This window comes from Grammomys surdaster, unplaced genomic scaffold (genome assembly GCF_004785775.1).
Source record: "Grammomys surdaster isolate TR1022 unplaced genomic scaffold, NIH_TR_1.0 125925, whole genome shotgun sequence".
Lineage (NCBI taxonomy): Eukaryota > Metazoa > Chordata > Mammalia > Rodentia > Muridae > Grammomys > Grammomys surdaster.
The window spans coordinates 1,178,071-1,194,324 of record NW_021620749.1 but is presented as its reverse complement, the minus strand read 5'-3'; the positions used below and the strand labels follow the sequence as shown (position 1 = coordinate 1,194,324).

The following is a 16,254-nucleotide window of genomic DNA, read 5'->3' as shown; positions in this document are numbered from 1 at the left end:
ACAAGATAAAGGGGTTTAGTATACTATTTCTTTATTTGTTTTAAGTATTCTATACTTATTTACTTTTGGTTAGCAGATATTAACTGTGTATATTTTAGGGGTTTGGTATAATATTTCAATATACACATGCAGTTGGTACTGATCAAATTCAAGCCCTTTCCCACTGCTTTTCAATCATCTACTGATCACTAGCGTATGTTCAGGTTGATTTTGTTAAAGGTCACATATGGATGGGAACATGAGGGTCTTGTCTCTCTCTGCTTGGCTTGTTTTACTTAACACCCTAGCCCCCATTTCTGCCCATGGGATCTGCAAATAATCGGGTCTCATTTCTCTTCATGGCTCTAGAACACTGTACTGGGTATGTCACATTTTCCTTGTTGTTGTTGTTGTTGTTTTTATCTATTAATGGCCTAAATTGATTTCACATACAAGCTAGTATAGACAGTTCTGGAATCAAGATGGTCATGCTCAGCTATGATATACCAGTGTCATTTCCTTTGGGTCTCTACACACAACATGGGGGAGCTGGATCACACAGCTGATCTGATCTTAGTTTGTAAAGACTTTTCATGTCACTGTTTGTGGTAGCTCTTCTCAGGTACATTCTCACAGTAGGAGAAGAGACTTTTGTTCTCCATGCTCTCTGAATCGGAGGGAATACTTGCCAACTATCTGTCTAACAAAGGATCAATGACCAGTATACACAAGGAACCCAGGAAAACAAACCAAAACCACTTAAAATGTTTTAAAAATACAACTAATAATCAATTTAAAAGTGATCAGATGCTTATCTAAAGAATAAATAACTAGGGACAACAGGTATATATCATTAGCCAACAGAGAAACATACATCAAAACTGCAGTTAAATTCTATCTCACTTAGGCTGGTAAAAGAAAATGATTACCTCTCCTAACACCAAGGTCCAGCCTGGGCTCAGAGTTCCAGGAAGCTAGGTATTTGTACTATTCCCAGAGGTGACAAAATAAAAGCAGCTGACCTCAACCGCAAACTCTCAGCAATTACAAAAATAGACAATAGACCCAGCCTTCCTTCTACAGTCTCAAAAATAGCTCATCTTAAGAAACAGCTTCCTTACTCCATTCTTCCCTCATGGAAACCTTGCTACCCATCCTCTTTCTTATCTACAAATCCCACTCAAATCATGTACAGGGCATTCTCTCCCATCCTGGTCATTCTGTGTTCATGCCTTGAGAAAACTCCCTTGAGTTTGCTCTTGCTGTTCAGGTTGATATCAATTTTCATTCTTTATATCCACTTCTAAACTTAATTTTTACAACTACCATCATGAAAATAATATCAAAATAGTTTGCCACCAAAGTCTAGGACAAGAAACCACAAAGTTTGGGCCTACAGACAAAAAGGTGAACAGGGAAGAAGAGGTGGCTTTCCTCTATTTGTGCATCTGTTACCTTAGAATTGAAACATTTCCTTCAGGAAGGAGGAGGGAGGCTTCTAAGATTGGGAAACTAACAGAGGGGAGGCACAGGAGGTTTGTGGTCCTGAGACCATGCTCTTACCTGACACGAACAGTCTCGCGCTGTTGCTTTGTCTCGTCTCCCCTGTGTATCTGTGCCGCGTGATGCAGCGGTAGTTGTACAGCCCATCTTCGTTCTGTACATCTTTAATATACAAGGCTCCCGTGGATGTGATGAGAAATCTAGATCCTGAAACAGATAAAAGCGATGGCTTTGTGAGAACAGGCTAGAAATCGACCCCTAATTTAATGTTAAACCTGTAGATTAGTTGTCTTTTCAACTCTCATCAGAAAAGTTTCTTAAGCAGTCAACATCATTAACACAGAGGCCAACACCCTGTCAAGTTGCAGAGAATGAAGCACATATTCTTCACCCCTCGCCAAAGGCTCAGGGATCTTGCAGAAGAGCAGGCAGATAGATATCTTGTAAGAGCCAGAAGCAATGGATATCCACAAGGAAGCATCATCCTTGGATGCAGCAGGGCAGTTGTAGGGCAGTTGTGAACAAATCCCAGTATAGACAAGAGGAGTGGGCACAAGGTTTCACTCCCAGCTAAGGTGCTATTGATGATTAATAGCTTCTGTGAGAAGGAAAGTCAGTTTCCTCTAAGAGGACAGCCCTTTGTAAGTTAACCACTTTTTAGGGCAGTGGCTCTTAACCTGTGGATGGAGACCCCTTTGTGGGTCATAAACCAGATATCCTGTGTATCAGATATTTACATTATGATTCATAGCAGTAGCAAAATTACAGTTATAAAGTAGTAACAAAATGCATTTATGGCTGGAGGTCACCCCAATTTAAGGACTCATGTTAAAGGGTCACAGACTTAGGGAGTTTGAGAACCACTAACCATACATTCAAGAAAGTTTGGGCAGTACACATTAGATTTAATGGGTAAAAAATATAAGAACACAAAGTTTGGTGGTCAGAAAGGATTGGATCTGGGAGGATTTGGAGGTGGGGTGACTTGGGGGTCTCAAAAGACACTGTCTGAGATTCTCAAAGAACTAATAGAAAAAAATTAAAAGTAAAATAGATATAACTCGACCACATCAACAAAGTCTTCTGAGAATGATTTTCCCTACTTAGGGAATCTTCTCACAAAGGGTACAAGCTGTTAAGTATTTACTTAAGGGCCAAATCTGTAAGCTGGAATATTTTCTTTTATTAAATTACATAATAAATATATCATCTTATAAATTTACACTCATGTCAGATATTTATTTCTCTTACAGCAATAAAACTGAGATGTAATTGCTATATACCTAATTTAGCAGATTTTTCTGGGACTATGCACCTTCTTTTACGATGCAATAAGTTAAGGGAAAATAAATTTTCTGTTGCAAATTCCTCACAAAGAAGCATGCACTTTTTACATCAATTTGAAATATGTCAACAAAACATTAAAATGCGAAATAACAAACAACAAAGCAGTAACACATACCATACAGGGAAATCTTACTCCCTCAGAGAATATAGGCAAGATTTATCATTCTTTCTAGGTCAAAGTTCAACTCTTTGTGTATTCTATGTTTGTGGGTATCTGGGTCTTTTTCAGTTAGTTTGAAAGAATAAATCTAAAAAACAGACAGTTACTGTTTTCACCTCAGTAAGGAGGATTCGTTCTTGGCTCCCCAACTCCATAATCTGGCTGTGGTCTCATTCTCACCTGTGTGATTCTGGTTGCACAGACTGTAATATCATTACCAGAGCTTCAGAAGGATGAGATTGCAAAATTATAAATTATAAATTTCTAAGCATATCACACAGTTCAATTATAATTTGATAATGAAACAAGTAAAGGTATAGAATCTACCCTTGTCATGAGTCTTTGCCATCTGCTGGAGGGTAGCTCAGCCACTTTGGTCATTGTGGAAGTTGTCTGTGGAATATTTCCACATGGGGCCTGATTCCACCTGAGAGAAAATGTGATTTGTATCTGGGAAAAGGCTAGAATGCAAATATATCATCTTCTATTTCTGTTTGCCTGAGTTCAGTTGAAAGCTTCTGTGGTTTACCATTGTAGAATTATCAGAAGTCTCTCTACACATGCACACACAAGCATGTGTGTGTATGTATGCATGTTCATGTCTGTGCAGGTGTCTGCATCTATGCACATTCATGTATGTGGCAGGTGTACATGCATCTTCGTGTCTGTACATGTTCGTATGCATGGCTGTACAGGTGAGTTCACATGTGTCTGAAGGCCAGATAGTATGGTTGTTCCTTAGGCTGATCTTGGTTGTCAACTCAACTGGATATGGAATCAATCAAATGCAAGCCACTTGGGATTTACCTTATCTGAAGGGGGAAGATTATCTGAAGGGGGAAGACCTACTCTAAATGTAGGCAGCACCTTCTACCCAGATGAAAGCACATGAGAGAAGTAAACTGGGCTGTTTTCCTGACACTTTCACTCCTTCTAGCAAGCTCATCTATCCTATTGCTAGAATATTTGTTTGCTGATACTAGAACCAGCTTCTTTGGGCTCAGCCCACTGTGGGTGACACCATCCCTTGACAGGTGGACCTAGACTGTTTCAGAAAGGCAGATGAAGAGCATGGGAGTGAGCCAGTGGATAGCATTCCTTCATGTTTCTGCTCCAGGCTCCTGCCTTGAGTTTCCACCCTGACTTCCCTCAATAGACTGTAAATAGTTGGCTGGAATAAATGCTTTCTTCAGCAAGTTGCTTTTGGTCATGGTGTCTATAACCAGAGAAAGCAAGCTAAAATAAGAGTTGTTTATTTACTTATTTTTTTGAGACATTTTCTTTTATTAATTTGGAGCTCACTGTTTTAGCTAGTATGGTTGGCCAACAAAACCTAAGAGCCTGCATGCCACCACCTCCACAGTGCTGTGATTGTAAGCACCTGCCACCACTCCTGGTTTCTTTGATCTGAGTTTGAGGGAATCAAATCCATCTTATGAACTTATGCTCATAAGATGAGTACTTTATAGACTGAAGGATCTCCAGTGTCCAGGCTTACTGACTTAGGGTCTCAAATGTTTCTGCTACAGGCATTATTGCCTCATAATTCCTGCCTTGCAAGGACCATATGTTATTCACAGGACATTTGCATTGATAAAATAAAAATTTCATAAGTTCTTACATAAGATAAAAGCAATTTAAAATAAAGGACTGAGAAAAGACCAATAAAGACAAGCCTTGCCTTAGCAGAGCGTTTAGTATTATTAAAAGCAGTATCTATCAAGCCATTTATTTTAAAATATGAAAATATGCTTAATGATAGAAAGCCACAAAATTCCTCCAAGTTCTATATAGTCTAGGTAATTTTTTCTCTTTATCCATTCTTCAAAAGAAAGCAATGAGAAATCTTTTACTGCCTGTCATATGCCATTGTGCTGCAAGTATTTCTTATCAATATATACTGTGTGGAACAAAAATATGTTTTCTTTTTCAATATATTTTACATGGTTATAAAATGCTACAATAACCCCTTCTTTTGAAGTGCAGTGACAGATGGGAAGGACGAGAAGGAAATATATACAGATGCTGTCATCTTTTGAGCATGGAACACATCCTTGAGAACTGACAAGCCATCAGCTGGGAAGATGTAAGTAGTTGGCCATCTGTGATGGCTACTTTAGCAGGGCAGGAGCAAACCCATGATGGCAGTACCAGCACTTCCCTGGTCCTGTGTTGGGGTGACTTGCCCTTACATTGTATGGAGGTGTGACCCTGTATTTTCCATTGTTGATTGCTTTGCCCTCTGAGAGCTAAATACTGGCAGGACTTTGGTACTGTCATTTCTATGGTCCATCACCAGTTCTCTACATGTAAATGCTTGTCCTTCCACACCTGCCCAAAAGATGATTCTCTGAAATCATGATAATTAAAAGCAGGCTGCTGCCATGGTAAATATCCAGCAATTCCCGGTGCCTAAAGACAACCCTAAGAGATGGCTCAGCATTATCCTTACTGTTGTTGTTCAAACTGGAACATGGCTTTTAGATATAATAAAGAGCTGGACTGGAGCAGGAAATACAGGGGCAGGGCTTCCAGGCAGGCACAGATACAGGCAGAGAAGCAGGAGACAGGGAGATTGTGTGTGTGTGTGGCGGGGGGAGCGCAGAAGGGAGATGGTCAGAGCTAGAAGCAGGCCATGAGGACCCACCACAGGGGTAGAGGTAGTGGATACATCAGAATAAATTTAGATAGCTGAGAAACTGCCCCAGCAAAAGGCTAGCAGCTTTAAACTGTATAGAAGTCTTCGTGTCTTAACTAAACTCAAGCGGGATCCATGAAAGCACTGCAATAGTTCTGGGCATGCTCCCTCTAATCTGCTAACTTTGCACATAAAGAAGATTCATAAGACATCATTTCAGAAGAAGCAGAATCTTCTACGACTGTGATGCTTCCCAAGAAGTTCAGAGGATGGAGAAGGAGCTGACTTAGCTTGTCTTTGATGACCTCTCCTTTGTCTCTGACTCCCATCCTGTAATGGATGAGCATGTTAAAGAAATGTTGCAGGAAGAAGAATAGAGGTCTTCTGTCATTGCAGGTTATGGAAGCCATAGCCCCTGAGTCATCTCAATGCCAAGGTGTGTGGAACCTTTGGGGGACAATGGGAACTGAGCAAAGCCATATGATGGGCCCTCCATTGTGTCAAGGACCCTTCATTGTCACCTGGTTTTCGACTGCATCCTGCCTGATGCTTTACATGAGAGGCTCTTGAGTCATGTAGAATAGATTGTTTGTTCATACTCTTACCTGATCTATAGACTCTTAACATAGACAAATTCTTAAATGTAGATTATTAAAAGCAATAAAATATACACCCCAACACACACACATACCTTGACTATCAAGAAGTGCATGGTAACAATTGCCCAAAGGCAATTTTTACAAGTAATATTATTATTTTTGGTGTAGGCTAACAGGAGAGACTACAGAGTTTTAAATGAAAATATTTCTCAGCTTTAACAGTCTTTGACATGTTAGACACTCAGCAAATCAGAGTCACCTGGGTAATAGCAGTAAGTGACCTTTCACTTTGAGGTTGTCACTGTGATCATCAGTAATGACTGGGCTGCACAACTCTGGTATCATGGGGTGTCCCTAGCTTCTCACAGATACTAAGCAGCCCCTGAGCTCTTAGGTATTTAAGCTTCTACACCTGATCTCCATTATTTTCCTGCTTTTTGCTTCCCTGTCACTAGACTGTTGTCTGGGTTGCTACTATCCCTGTTTTCACTCTTGTGGGTGTGATGTGTTTAATGTTCAGAGTAAAGGAACAAGTGTGCAGTTAGGGCTCTGAACAGATTGGAAGCAGAGGGGATGTAGAGGAAGGGAGTTGAGCCACCCTGCAGTCCGTTAAGGTGAGCATTATTGTAGGTCCACTAAAATAAATCAGTGACAAACTCTGAGTCCAGCTGGCCTGCCTGGATGCATCAAATGGGTTGGTGGGGGCATTTTGACCTAGAGACACAGGACTATCTCAGAAAGTGGACGTTTACACAGTAGTGTCACAGTAGGTCCTCTCAGGATGAGAATGCTACACATGTCTCCCTGTGTGGTACTGAGGGGTGGAAAGCCCACAGGTCAGTGCCCCCTGAAGCTCAGCCATGGCTCAGTCCAGTCGCATCAAAGGCAGGGATTAAAACAGAAGATGCTTAGAGGCTCTGTTTTGATATGGCATAGGTAGTAGAAACCCTCAGGTTCAACAGCTGAGCTTCAAAAGGCTGCCGTGTGTTGAGCTGATTATCAATGCTCCTGTGATAAGTGAGTGCTTGGGTAACCAGGGCCCAGGAGCTTGCTCATCCCTGAGCAGCAAATCTCTGAGCTTCAGGAATGCAAACCTGGCGTAAGACTCAGCCCTACCACCAAGGGCCTCTGTCATAAACAGCTTTGAGTCTTAGAATTGAAAGCATGAAAGAAGGGAAGAAAAAAGTTGGAATTTAATCCCAAAACCTGTATTTATTCCTTGCACCAGTCTGACATAAATGTTTAACTACATTCAGTAAGATATATGTTATTAGTTGATTTGTTCTCTAGTTGACTAATTTGGCCCAGACCCTTACACATAATCAAACTGAAAGCCCTTTTAAATGGTTTGAATTGGACCAAGCTTTCCTATAGTGGGTTTGGCCTAATGCTGCTTGTATTATTATAAGGCTAATTTGGGTCCCCAAAAGTGCTTACATGAGTGTCCAGACATAAGACACTGAGGTACTCTGCCCCCAGGTGGTTCTGATTGGTAAATAAAGATGCTGGAAGTCAATGGCTGGGTAGGGCAGACAGAGGCGGGACTTTTAGGAGTCCTAGGTTTGGGACTGAGAGGAAGAAGGAGGGAGACCCTCTATGTCATGCTGGGAGAAGGAGGAGGAGAGGAGAGTCACCATGCCTGAGAAGAGTGGAGGGACAGGAAGAAATAGCCAGCATGTGAAGGAGCCAGGAGAGTGTGACCCAGTTGGGCATACCTCTGGGTTTAGGGTGGCCAAGGTAGAATTTAGTAAGTGATAACTCTGGATTATCAGCGGAGGTGAATTAACCACATGGAGGTTAAGAAGTGGCTCAACTATTGTGCTGTTTAAGGTATTTCAAAATATAAAGGCTGTATTTGTGTCTTTCATTTGGGAATGTTAAGCATTGAGGTAGGTAGTGAGCCTGCCAGAATTTAACTATTAAAATTTAATTCAACACTTTCCTACTTTGAGAGATCTCTCAGGATTGCAGAGAAAATCAAAACTTCAGAAACTAATGGAAACAAACTCTAATAAGCTATCTTCCCATTTTCCTGCTGTGTGATATCATTCAAGACATTCAGCTCTGTAAACTTTGGTCTGTTCCTCTAAGAAAGACAGGAGATGGGCTGGTGACATGGCTCGGCGGTTAAAAGCACTGACTGCTCTTCCAAAGGTCCTGAGTTCAATTCCTAGTAACCACATGGTGGCTCACAACCATCTGTAATGGGATCTGATGCCTTCTTCTGGTGTGTCTGAAGACAGCTACAGTGTACTCACATACATAAGATAAATAAATAAATATTTTTTTAAAAAAAGACAGGAGATTAGAAATACCCACTTTGTTCTACCATTAACAGATGACTGCACAGATGTCAGGAAGACAGACACAGCTCCAAATTCCAGGTGAGAGCATTAGTAATGAGGTATTGTATATCCCTATGTAACTAATGAGGGAATCAGCTTCAAACAGACCGTCATAAAGAAAGCTGTGTAATTGTAGTGCCATTGGTACATATAGTCATACAAAAGATTGTACCTCATTAATATGTACAATCATGGCTTGCCAACTCAACTATTAATAAAGATAATCAAACATAGATATGATTATAAACAGTGTGGCAATTCTGTTCTGACAGAGATTGATCAACATGTGTATCCATACTGTCCCCATAAACATTATAACATTGACACAAACATGGTAGGGCTCATTTTTAAAAATATCATTGATTGAATGCATTTTTAAATTTTCACTCTTATTAGCTTTTGTAGATATTTGAGTTTCATACACAATGAAATTGGCCTTGCAAGACATGCCTACTGATGATGTACTAGTGGCATGAACAACATCAGAGTAACCAACCACTTTCTGGTTGGATTTAAGCCAAACTCCACAAGATAAAACCCATACCTGATATTTTATGAGGACCATGATCATATGGATAGATGGATCATAGGCCCTAGGATGAATCTACTATGACTGCACTGCTAAACAGACAGAATATTAAACGGACTCCTAGTGACTCATTATTCTCTCAGACTAATACATCTCTCATCAATCATCTAAGAAGATTCTATTTTCAGTAGATGGTGATTAACACAGAGACCACAACTAGCAAAGATACAGAGAATAAGAGACCACAGGATGCTTAGCTCTAAAGGGAATATATATATAGTACCACCTCTACCTCATAGGTTCAGGGATCATTGTAGAAGAAGGAGCTGAAAGAGTGTAAGAGCCAGAGGTGGTAGGTGACTACAGAAGGCATCTCACTCAGCAGGGCAGCTCCCAGGAGCTCATTTTTTTTTTTGTTTTTGTTTTTCGAGACAGGGTTTCTCTGTGTATCCCTGGCTGTCCTGGAACTCACTCTGTAGACCAGGCTGTCCTCGAACTCAGAAATCCGCCTGCCTCTGCCTCCCAAGTGCTGGGATTAAAGACGTGCGCCACCACCGCCCGGCCAGGAGCTCATTTTTAAGTTATGATTTTAATCACAAGAGGCAAGCTCACTTAGAAAAGTCTAAACACGGAAGTGACATGGAAGAGGTTTATACCACAGTTCTGACATTCAACCATGGCTAGAGCTCACCAAAGTGCTGGCCTAGTATACATGAGGTCCTGGGTTTGATCTGTAGCATCACAAAAGTACATGTATATGTGTATACATACATGTATGTATCCATGAACTTGCATATGTACATGTATATATTTCTGTCACTTGGTATCATCATGATAAAATGTATGCCAAACCTTTGAGGCAGTGTTACATGACCTAGCTGTGTTCACTGAGGTATGGAAAGAAATAATATATCCAAGAACATCTGTATACATCCTATGACAGAATGTGGAGCAGGAGAGTCATACAGACTTCAGTTAGACACTGATTGATTATATGTCCAAAACACATACAACAAAGCTCTAATATACTGTGCGAGAGTACTCAGAGGTGTGGATTTGGGGAATTAGTTGGTATATGAAATCATGTGGATAGGGCCATATAATGGGGTTAGTGCCTCATATAAAGAGGAGGTATAGCAAGTCTTTGTGGAGAGAAGATTTGTCAAGGAAACAGAGCAAGCCAGAAATGGATGTTAAACAAGAAATGATTTATCAGACACCTTGGATTTCTGCCATCCAAAATTGTGAAATAAGTATTATGTCACTGTTGTTCAAGCCATTTACTCAGTGGAATTTTATCCCAGCAGTTGTCTTCAGAAGTCTTTGTAATTGTAAAGCGGGATCATGGTGGGAACTCAGGAACTTTCTTTGATATTATTGTCATGTTGCTTCAACTGTCTGGCATATGATGTTTAGTAGCTGAACATGTGATATATATATATATATATATATACATATATATATATATATATATATATATCAAGGAGTCTGGAAAGTTAGACATGCAGCCCTCACAGTGTGACCAATAGAAAGGCTCTCTCTTCCTACCTGCTGACTAGCCATTGATCCATCTGCATGACTGCTCTACACTGCATGATGTATGTCTAAGGAAACTCAGTGCCAGACTTGTATCTCCAGCCTGTTTCCCACTCAACGTTCAAGCCTGATGCAATCATACTGACACAGCACTGACATCTCTAGATGTTGTTATGGAGTCCCACCACACCAAGTCATCCCCAGGCATCAGTATGGAGTCCCACCATACCAAGTCATCCCCAGGCATCAGAATAGAGTCCCACCACACCAAGTCATCCCCAGGCATCAGGATGGAGTCCCACCACACCAAGTCATTCCTGGGTATTAGAATAGAGTCCCACCACACCATGTATCCAGGTATCAGAATGATGCTCCGCCACATCAGGTCATATGTGCTGCCTATTAAGATTTGTACTATGATCTCATCCCTGTAGACTCACCTCTATTCCTCTCTCCCCTATCAAGCTTGAACCCTCTCAGAATCTTTGAGTCCCAGTACCCTCCCTCGATACCTCTTTTAGTACATTTCTAGTCTCAGGTCCAAGATTTAACTTTTTAGTAGAGTTGCCCACATTCTCTATAACCATGGCCTCGTTTTACCCAGGCTGAGCTTTATCATATGGGAATGTATGTTGTTCATGCATTTGATATTGGTTTGATGTCCCTCTCCTCCATGTAGAATAGCAAGACAACATTGCATGCCGTTCAACTTCTCATCCCCATTACAACGGCTCATGATTATATCCTTCAAGAGTAACTGTTAAGTCAATACACATGTGAGGAAGTCTGTCATCATATCCATGTTCAGGATGCTTTCCTAAACAAGGGAACAGTTCAGTGGTGAATATCTTGCCAGAAAAGCATGAGGACTAGAGTTTGGATCCCCAGAACCCACACCAAGTAGATGTGGTAGCTGCCTGTTATTCTAGTACTCAGAAGGAAGAGACAGGGTCTCCCAGGGGAGGCTGGTTATCTTGAGCAATCAGAATCAACAAGCATCAGATTCAGTGAGAGATCCTGTCACAAAAAAATCAAAACAAAACAAAACCAAAGTGTACAGTGATCAAGAAGACAGTTAGCATAAACCTGGAGGCTCCACACATATGTGCACACACACATACATGCGCCAGCATATATGTATACACACTACATGCAAACAGGCACACATACACCATGTACACATATACATGCAAAAATGTTTTCTATTCAGTATGGTAAAAAGAGAGAAAGCTCAGATATACAATTTTAGATTCCAACATGATTATTTCCTCATGTACAAACCATGAAAAGTGCTTTGTCCCTCTCCTGGAATAATCTCCCTCTATTACCTGAAAGCAAGCACATTTTAGGATTCTGATGGTAATTATTCTTTCATTAGACACTCTTAAGTTTTTGCTGTGCAGCTGGGTTAGGTCTTCAATAGAGACTGCAGAAATTTCAAAAAGATTTCAAAAGCATGCGTGATTATTTTTTTACTCCAAACTATTTCCTCAGTTTTCTTTCTTTATCCCTTGCTACTTCTGTCTGAACTGAGCCAATAATAATTAAAAGAGCAGATGGCTCTGCTAATCAGATGTCGCCTGGTAACGCCACACAAAGAACCTGTCTAGGCTGTGCCTGCCACCTCGCACTGACAGCCGCACCCCCACATGATGGTTCCTCAAGATGGCTTGCACAGCAGTGTTGGGAAGTCAGAAGGAGACTGGAGTAGGAATCTAAGTTCTAAGTCTAGAGTGTTATGCGATGATCTTGGAAATGAATATATAACGTTTCAGAAACTGGAACACTCAAATAACATTAACTAAATTAGAAGGGGAAGTAGGGTGACTTTCAAGCTCTTGGTTTCTCTTAGTTCAGATGTAGGTCAGAGAGGAATTAGACTCCTGGCAGGGATCTACTGTGCCCTCTGTTCTCTGTGTTAGAGACACCAGCAGGAGCTACAGATGGGACCCCAGAGAACAGCCTGGGGACAATGGCCCCTTGAAGAATTGCATTGGCAGCTTCATCTGAGAGAGCTGAAAGAGAAGTGGTTGCTTAAGATGGCTGGTGTGAAGGTACAGCTAAAGCATTCTCTGTGTAACATATCCTTAAGTTCTCTGAACTGGACTGTATTGGAAACAAGGTCATTGTAGTGGCTCACCTCAGGTGGCTCACCTCAAGATGAATCAAAAGGCTGTGAGGGCCTGATGCTCCCTGATAGGATGTGAAAGTTCAGGCACAGAGATACCTGAGTACCAAAGGGATTTCTGAGAACATGGTTGATAGAAGCAGGCTGTGCAGGAGCTGCTCTGCATGTGGACGAGCAGCATGTTTCAAAGACTCCTGTGAGGGGAGTGAGAGGAAGAGGCAGGAGACAGAGAGCCCAGGGCAGTGACAGGAGGCATCCGAAGGGAGGACGTTGGACTGGCCACTGCAGCCTCAGCCCTGTGCCTTTCTCCTGCATATCCTGAGATGTACATGGTGTTTATGGTCTGGCTTTCCAGTCTACCCCAGGGTCACACCAGGGTGATGCTATCTCCTTGGGAGCACTGTTACATGAAGTGAGGGAAAATCTGGGTCGTGTCACAATCTAACTATGCAAGATCCTATTTCTACACTAATTGTAACATTAAGTATCCTGCTGCAATAGCTATCAACGTACAAAGTAAGCTTAAAAGATACTCTCAACTATTCCTCTGACTAGGGGGAAATCAAAAGACTAGGCTAAATGGAAAGATCCCACATGTTCTAAGAACAGATGATTTGATATTGTGAAAAATGTCAATTTTCTGAAAGTAAAAAAAAAAGCAATTCATCTTCCTCCATTTCTAGACAAAGCCCAGTTAGAAGTCAACTGCATTGATGCCAGTTAAAGCATGCTATTTCCACTCAGGAGACTAGAAAATTCAGACGATATTTGAGAATATGTAATCTTGCTGGGGGTAGAGGGAAATAAATATGTCTTATGGCATATAAATTGGTGAAACATTCCTAGGGAACAACTTGTGTGATTATTTTTAGTTGTTAAGTACTGTCTATACTTCAACCCAGTCAGTCCTTTCCAAAGGGTCTGTTCTAAGGAAATTCACAGATATAGCCATATAATAATGTGGCTCAATGTGCACTGAACTATAGTGTCCTCTGACACTTCAGAAAGAGTAGGATGAAATTTAGGGGTATTGAGTTAATTAGTAAGCTCATATTCATAGTAGTAAAAAGGACAGTAAGGTGGAATTACCATAATTCTGGAAAGACCTCCAAGGTAATCTATAGTATTAACCAAATGATACATAAATTAATGTACTATGTATGTGCAAGTATAAACATAAATTTACATTTGCAAATAAACAGAGGTATGGAAGTAGCAGATACTGAAGTGAAGTGAGCTAGGGCTACGATGGCACAGATGTGTCAAAGGTGGCCTGATTTTTCTTGTTTTTCAGGCTATTCCACTGGTGAGCATAGATGCAGCAGAGAGAAACACTTTCAACATTTCTTTACCCTTTGTCATCCCTGCTTTGTCATCCAAACACCTAACCGGCCATGTTCCCACTTCCTCGTTCCCCTAGCCTGCTTCCCTCCCTCCTGACTTTGCACCTAACTGCAGCTGCATCACTGTTCTTCAGTTAAACCGACCATCGGCCTGACGCAGCAGCCTCTCCTTTCCCTCCTGTTTCTGTCCTTTCCCATTCACCTTGCATTAAATGACTGGGTATTCAGGAAGAACAAATCTGAGGTTTTCCCCCAAAATAAGATCATAGAATAAGGCATTCTGGTTCAGGCAGTGACCTTCCATCACCAGAAGGTTGAAATCTGTGATGTCGAGGAAGGGCAACACTGAGGCAGTCAATGCACAGCACAGGCTAAGCTGCACTGTGCAGAATAAGTCACTGGACCAGAAGTAATGGCGTGCCCTCTGTAGCTGGGAGGAGGGGAGCATGTGGAACCAGCTCAAACCCTACCCTGGCTTCTAAGTCCAGAGTCGTCTGGCATATGTATGTTAAACACTCTGAGAGCAATCTCACAAAGACATTTTCCTCCTGTAACTAAGATTTGCTCAGTGTACTTCTCCCACAGTTAAATGAGGCTCAATTACACACTGCTAATTTAAGCCTGCACACTGCATTCAACTGTGCACCTAATTACCCTGTTTAGTTTGTTAATGATCAGAGCTTTGCCTGTGCAGATCTTAGAGTCTGCCATTAATCTTTACTCTAGTTAGATTCCTTGTGATTTTTTTTCCAAAATAAATCCTTCAGAAAATAAAATGACTTTAGATTTTTAAAGGGATTATTTAAGGATTAACAACAACCAATGAAACTCAACTCGAACAGTACTCGTTTGTTTACATGATGAGGGAACGCTTGTCAGTCACCATGGGGGCCACTCATGTCTAGGGAAAAATGTTTCAGTTAGAGACAAGAATAGCAATTAGACAAAGAAGAGAAAAGGAACAGGGGACTGCACAAAGGGACAAAGAAATGAGCCTTGACAGAGGAGAATGCTTCCCCAGGAGGGAGGGGGTCTTGTCTGGGGTCTGAGGATGAGACAGTTGGGATGAGACATGGAGGATGAGAGTCTGGTTGGAGAAAATTATGGAAGTTTTGAGGGCCTAAATTAAGATGTATTTTGAAAACAGAGTCTCCAGGACAGAGCGTTGGTCTGGACGCTGGGGTGAGGGAGAGGATAGTGGGAAGTTGTCCCCTGGGTCTGGGAAGGCATTCCTCCAGCAGCTTCAGTGGGGTGCAGGGCTATCTTTACATAGTGGGCTGTTTAAGAGCTACCTCCATTCAGTGGGGACAATGACAAGGAAGGACAGAGAGGGACTTAGGTTAGGTTAGTGTTTAAAGACAGGTAAGCAGGCAATGTTTCCTGATGCTAAGCTGGAAGGATATGTTTCCTGTAGACAATCTCTTCCAGTTGTGATATGTACTCTGCCATGAAGAGTGGAGTCACCGACTCTCAGAAAATGGGTGAGGCTGGAGATCATTGTGTTAAAAGTGCCCAGACACTGGGTGGATCTGGGAGGAATCAAGAGATGAGTCAGGAGTGAGTATGATCAAGATACATTGTGTGACATTCTCAAAGAATTAATACAAGTACTAATTAATTAATTAATTAATACAAATATATTAAAATAATGGGAAGATGGGTATTATATGTTTTCTCTCACATACGGAGACTGAGTAAAATAAAACTTACCGGAGCAATGGCTCAGTAGGTAAAGTACTTTCTATAAATGCACGAGGACACCCACCACCTACCTACAAGCCCAGCACACAGTGACATGTATTTGTAACCCTAGTGCTGGGAAACAGAGACAGGAGGATCCCTAGAGTTCATTGGCCAGTCAGACCAGCAAAAATGACACAATCCTGATTTACTGAGAGATCCTGTCTATAAACAAACAAACAAACAAACAAACAAATAAATAAAGTAGAGGGTTCCTGGGGAAAGCTTTTGAGTAATTTGCTAAACAACAAATTCTGGATGTTTCCACATGCACACATAAAACTCACATACACAAATACACACATACATATATAACACACACAGAGAGATTGAGAGAGATAGACAGAGACAGAGAGAGACAGAGAGAGAGAGAGAGAGAGAGAGAGAGAGAGAGAGAGAGAGAGAGA

General features: G+C 41.3%; 1 protein-coding gene across 1 annotated transcript in view; it reads right to left on the bottom strand.

The window, feature by feature from the left end:
* Dscam (DS cell adhesion molecule) overlaps positions 1-16,254 on the bottom strand; it is a 479,658-nt gene that overhangs the window by 239,944 nt on the left and 223,460 nt on the right. Inside the window, exon 4 of the mRNA XM_028752551.1 lies at positions 1,543-1,689. Within this exon, the coding sequence (XP_028608384.1) occupies positions 1,543-1,689 (147 nt within the window). The remainder of the gene's footprint in view (positions 1-1,542; positions 1,690-16,254) is intronic.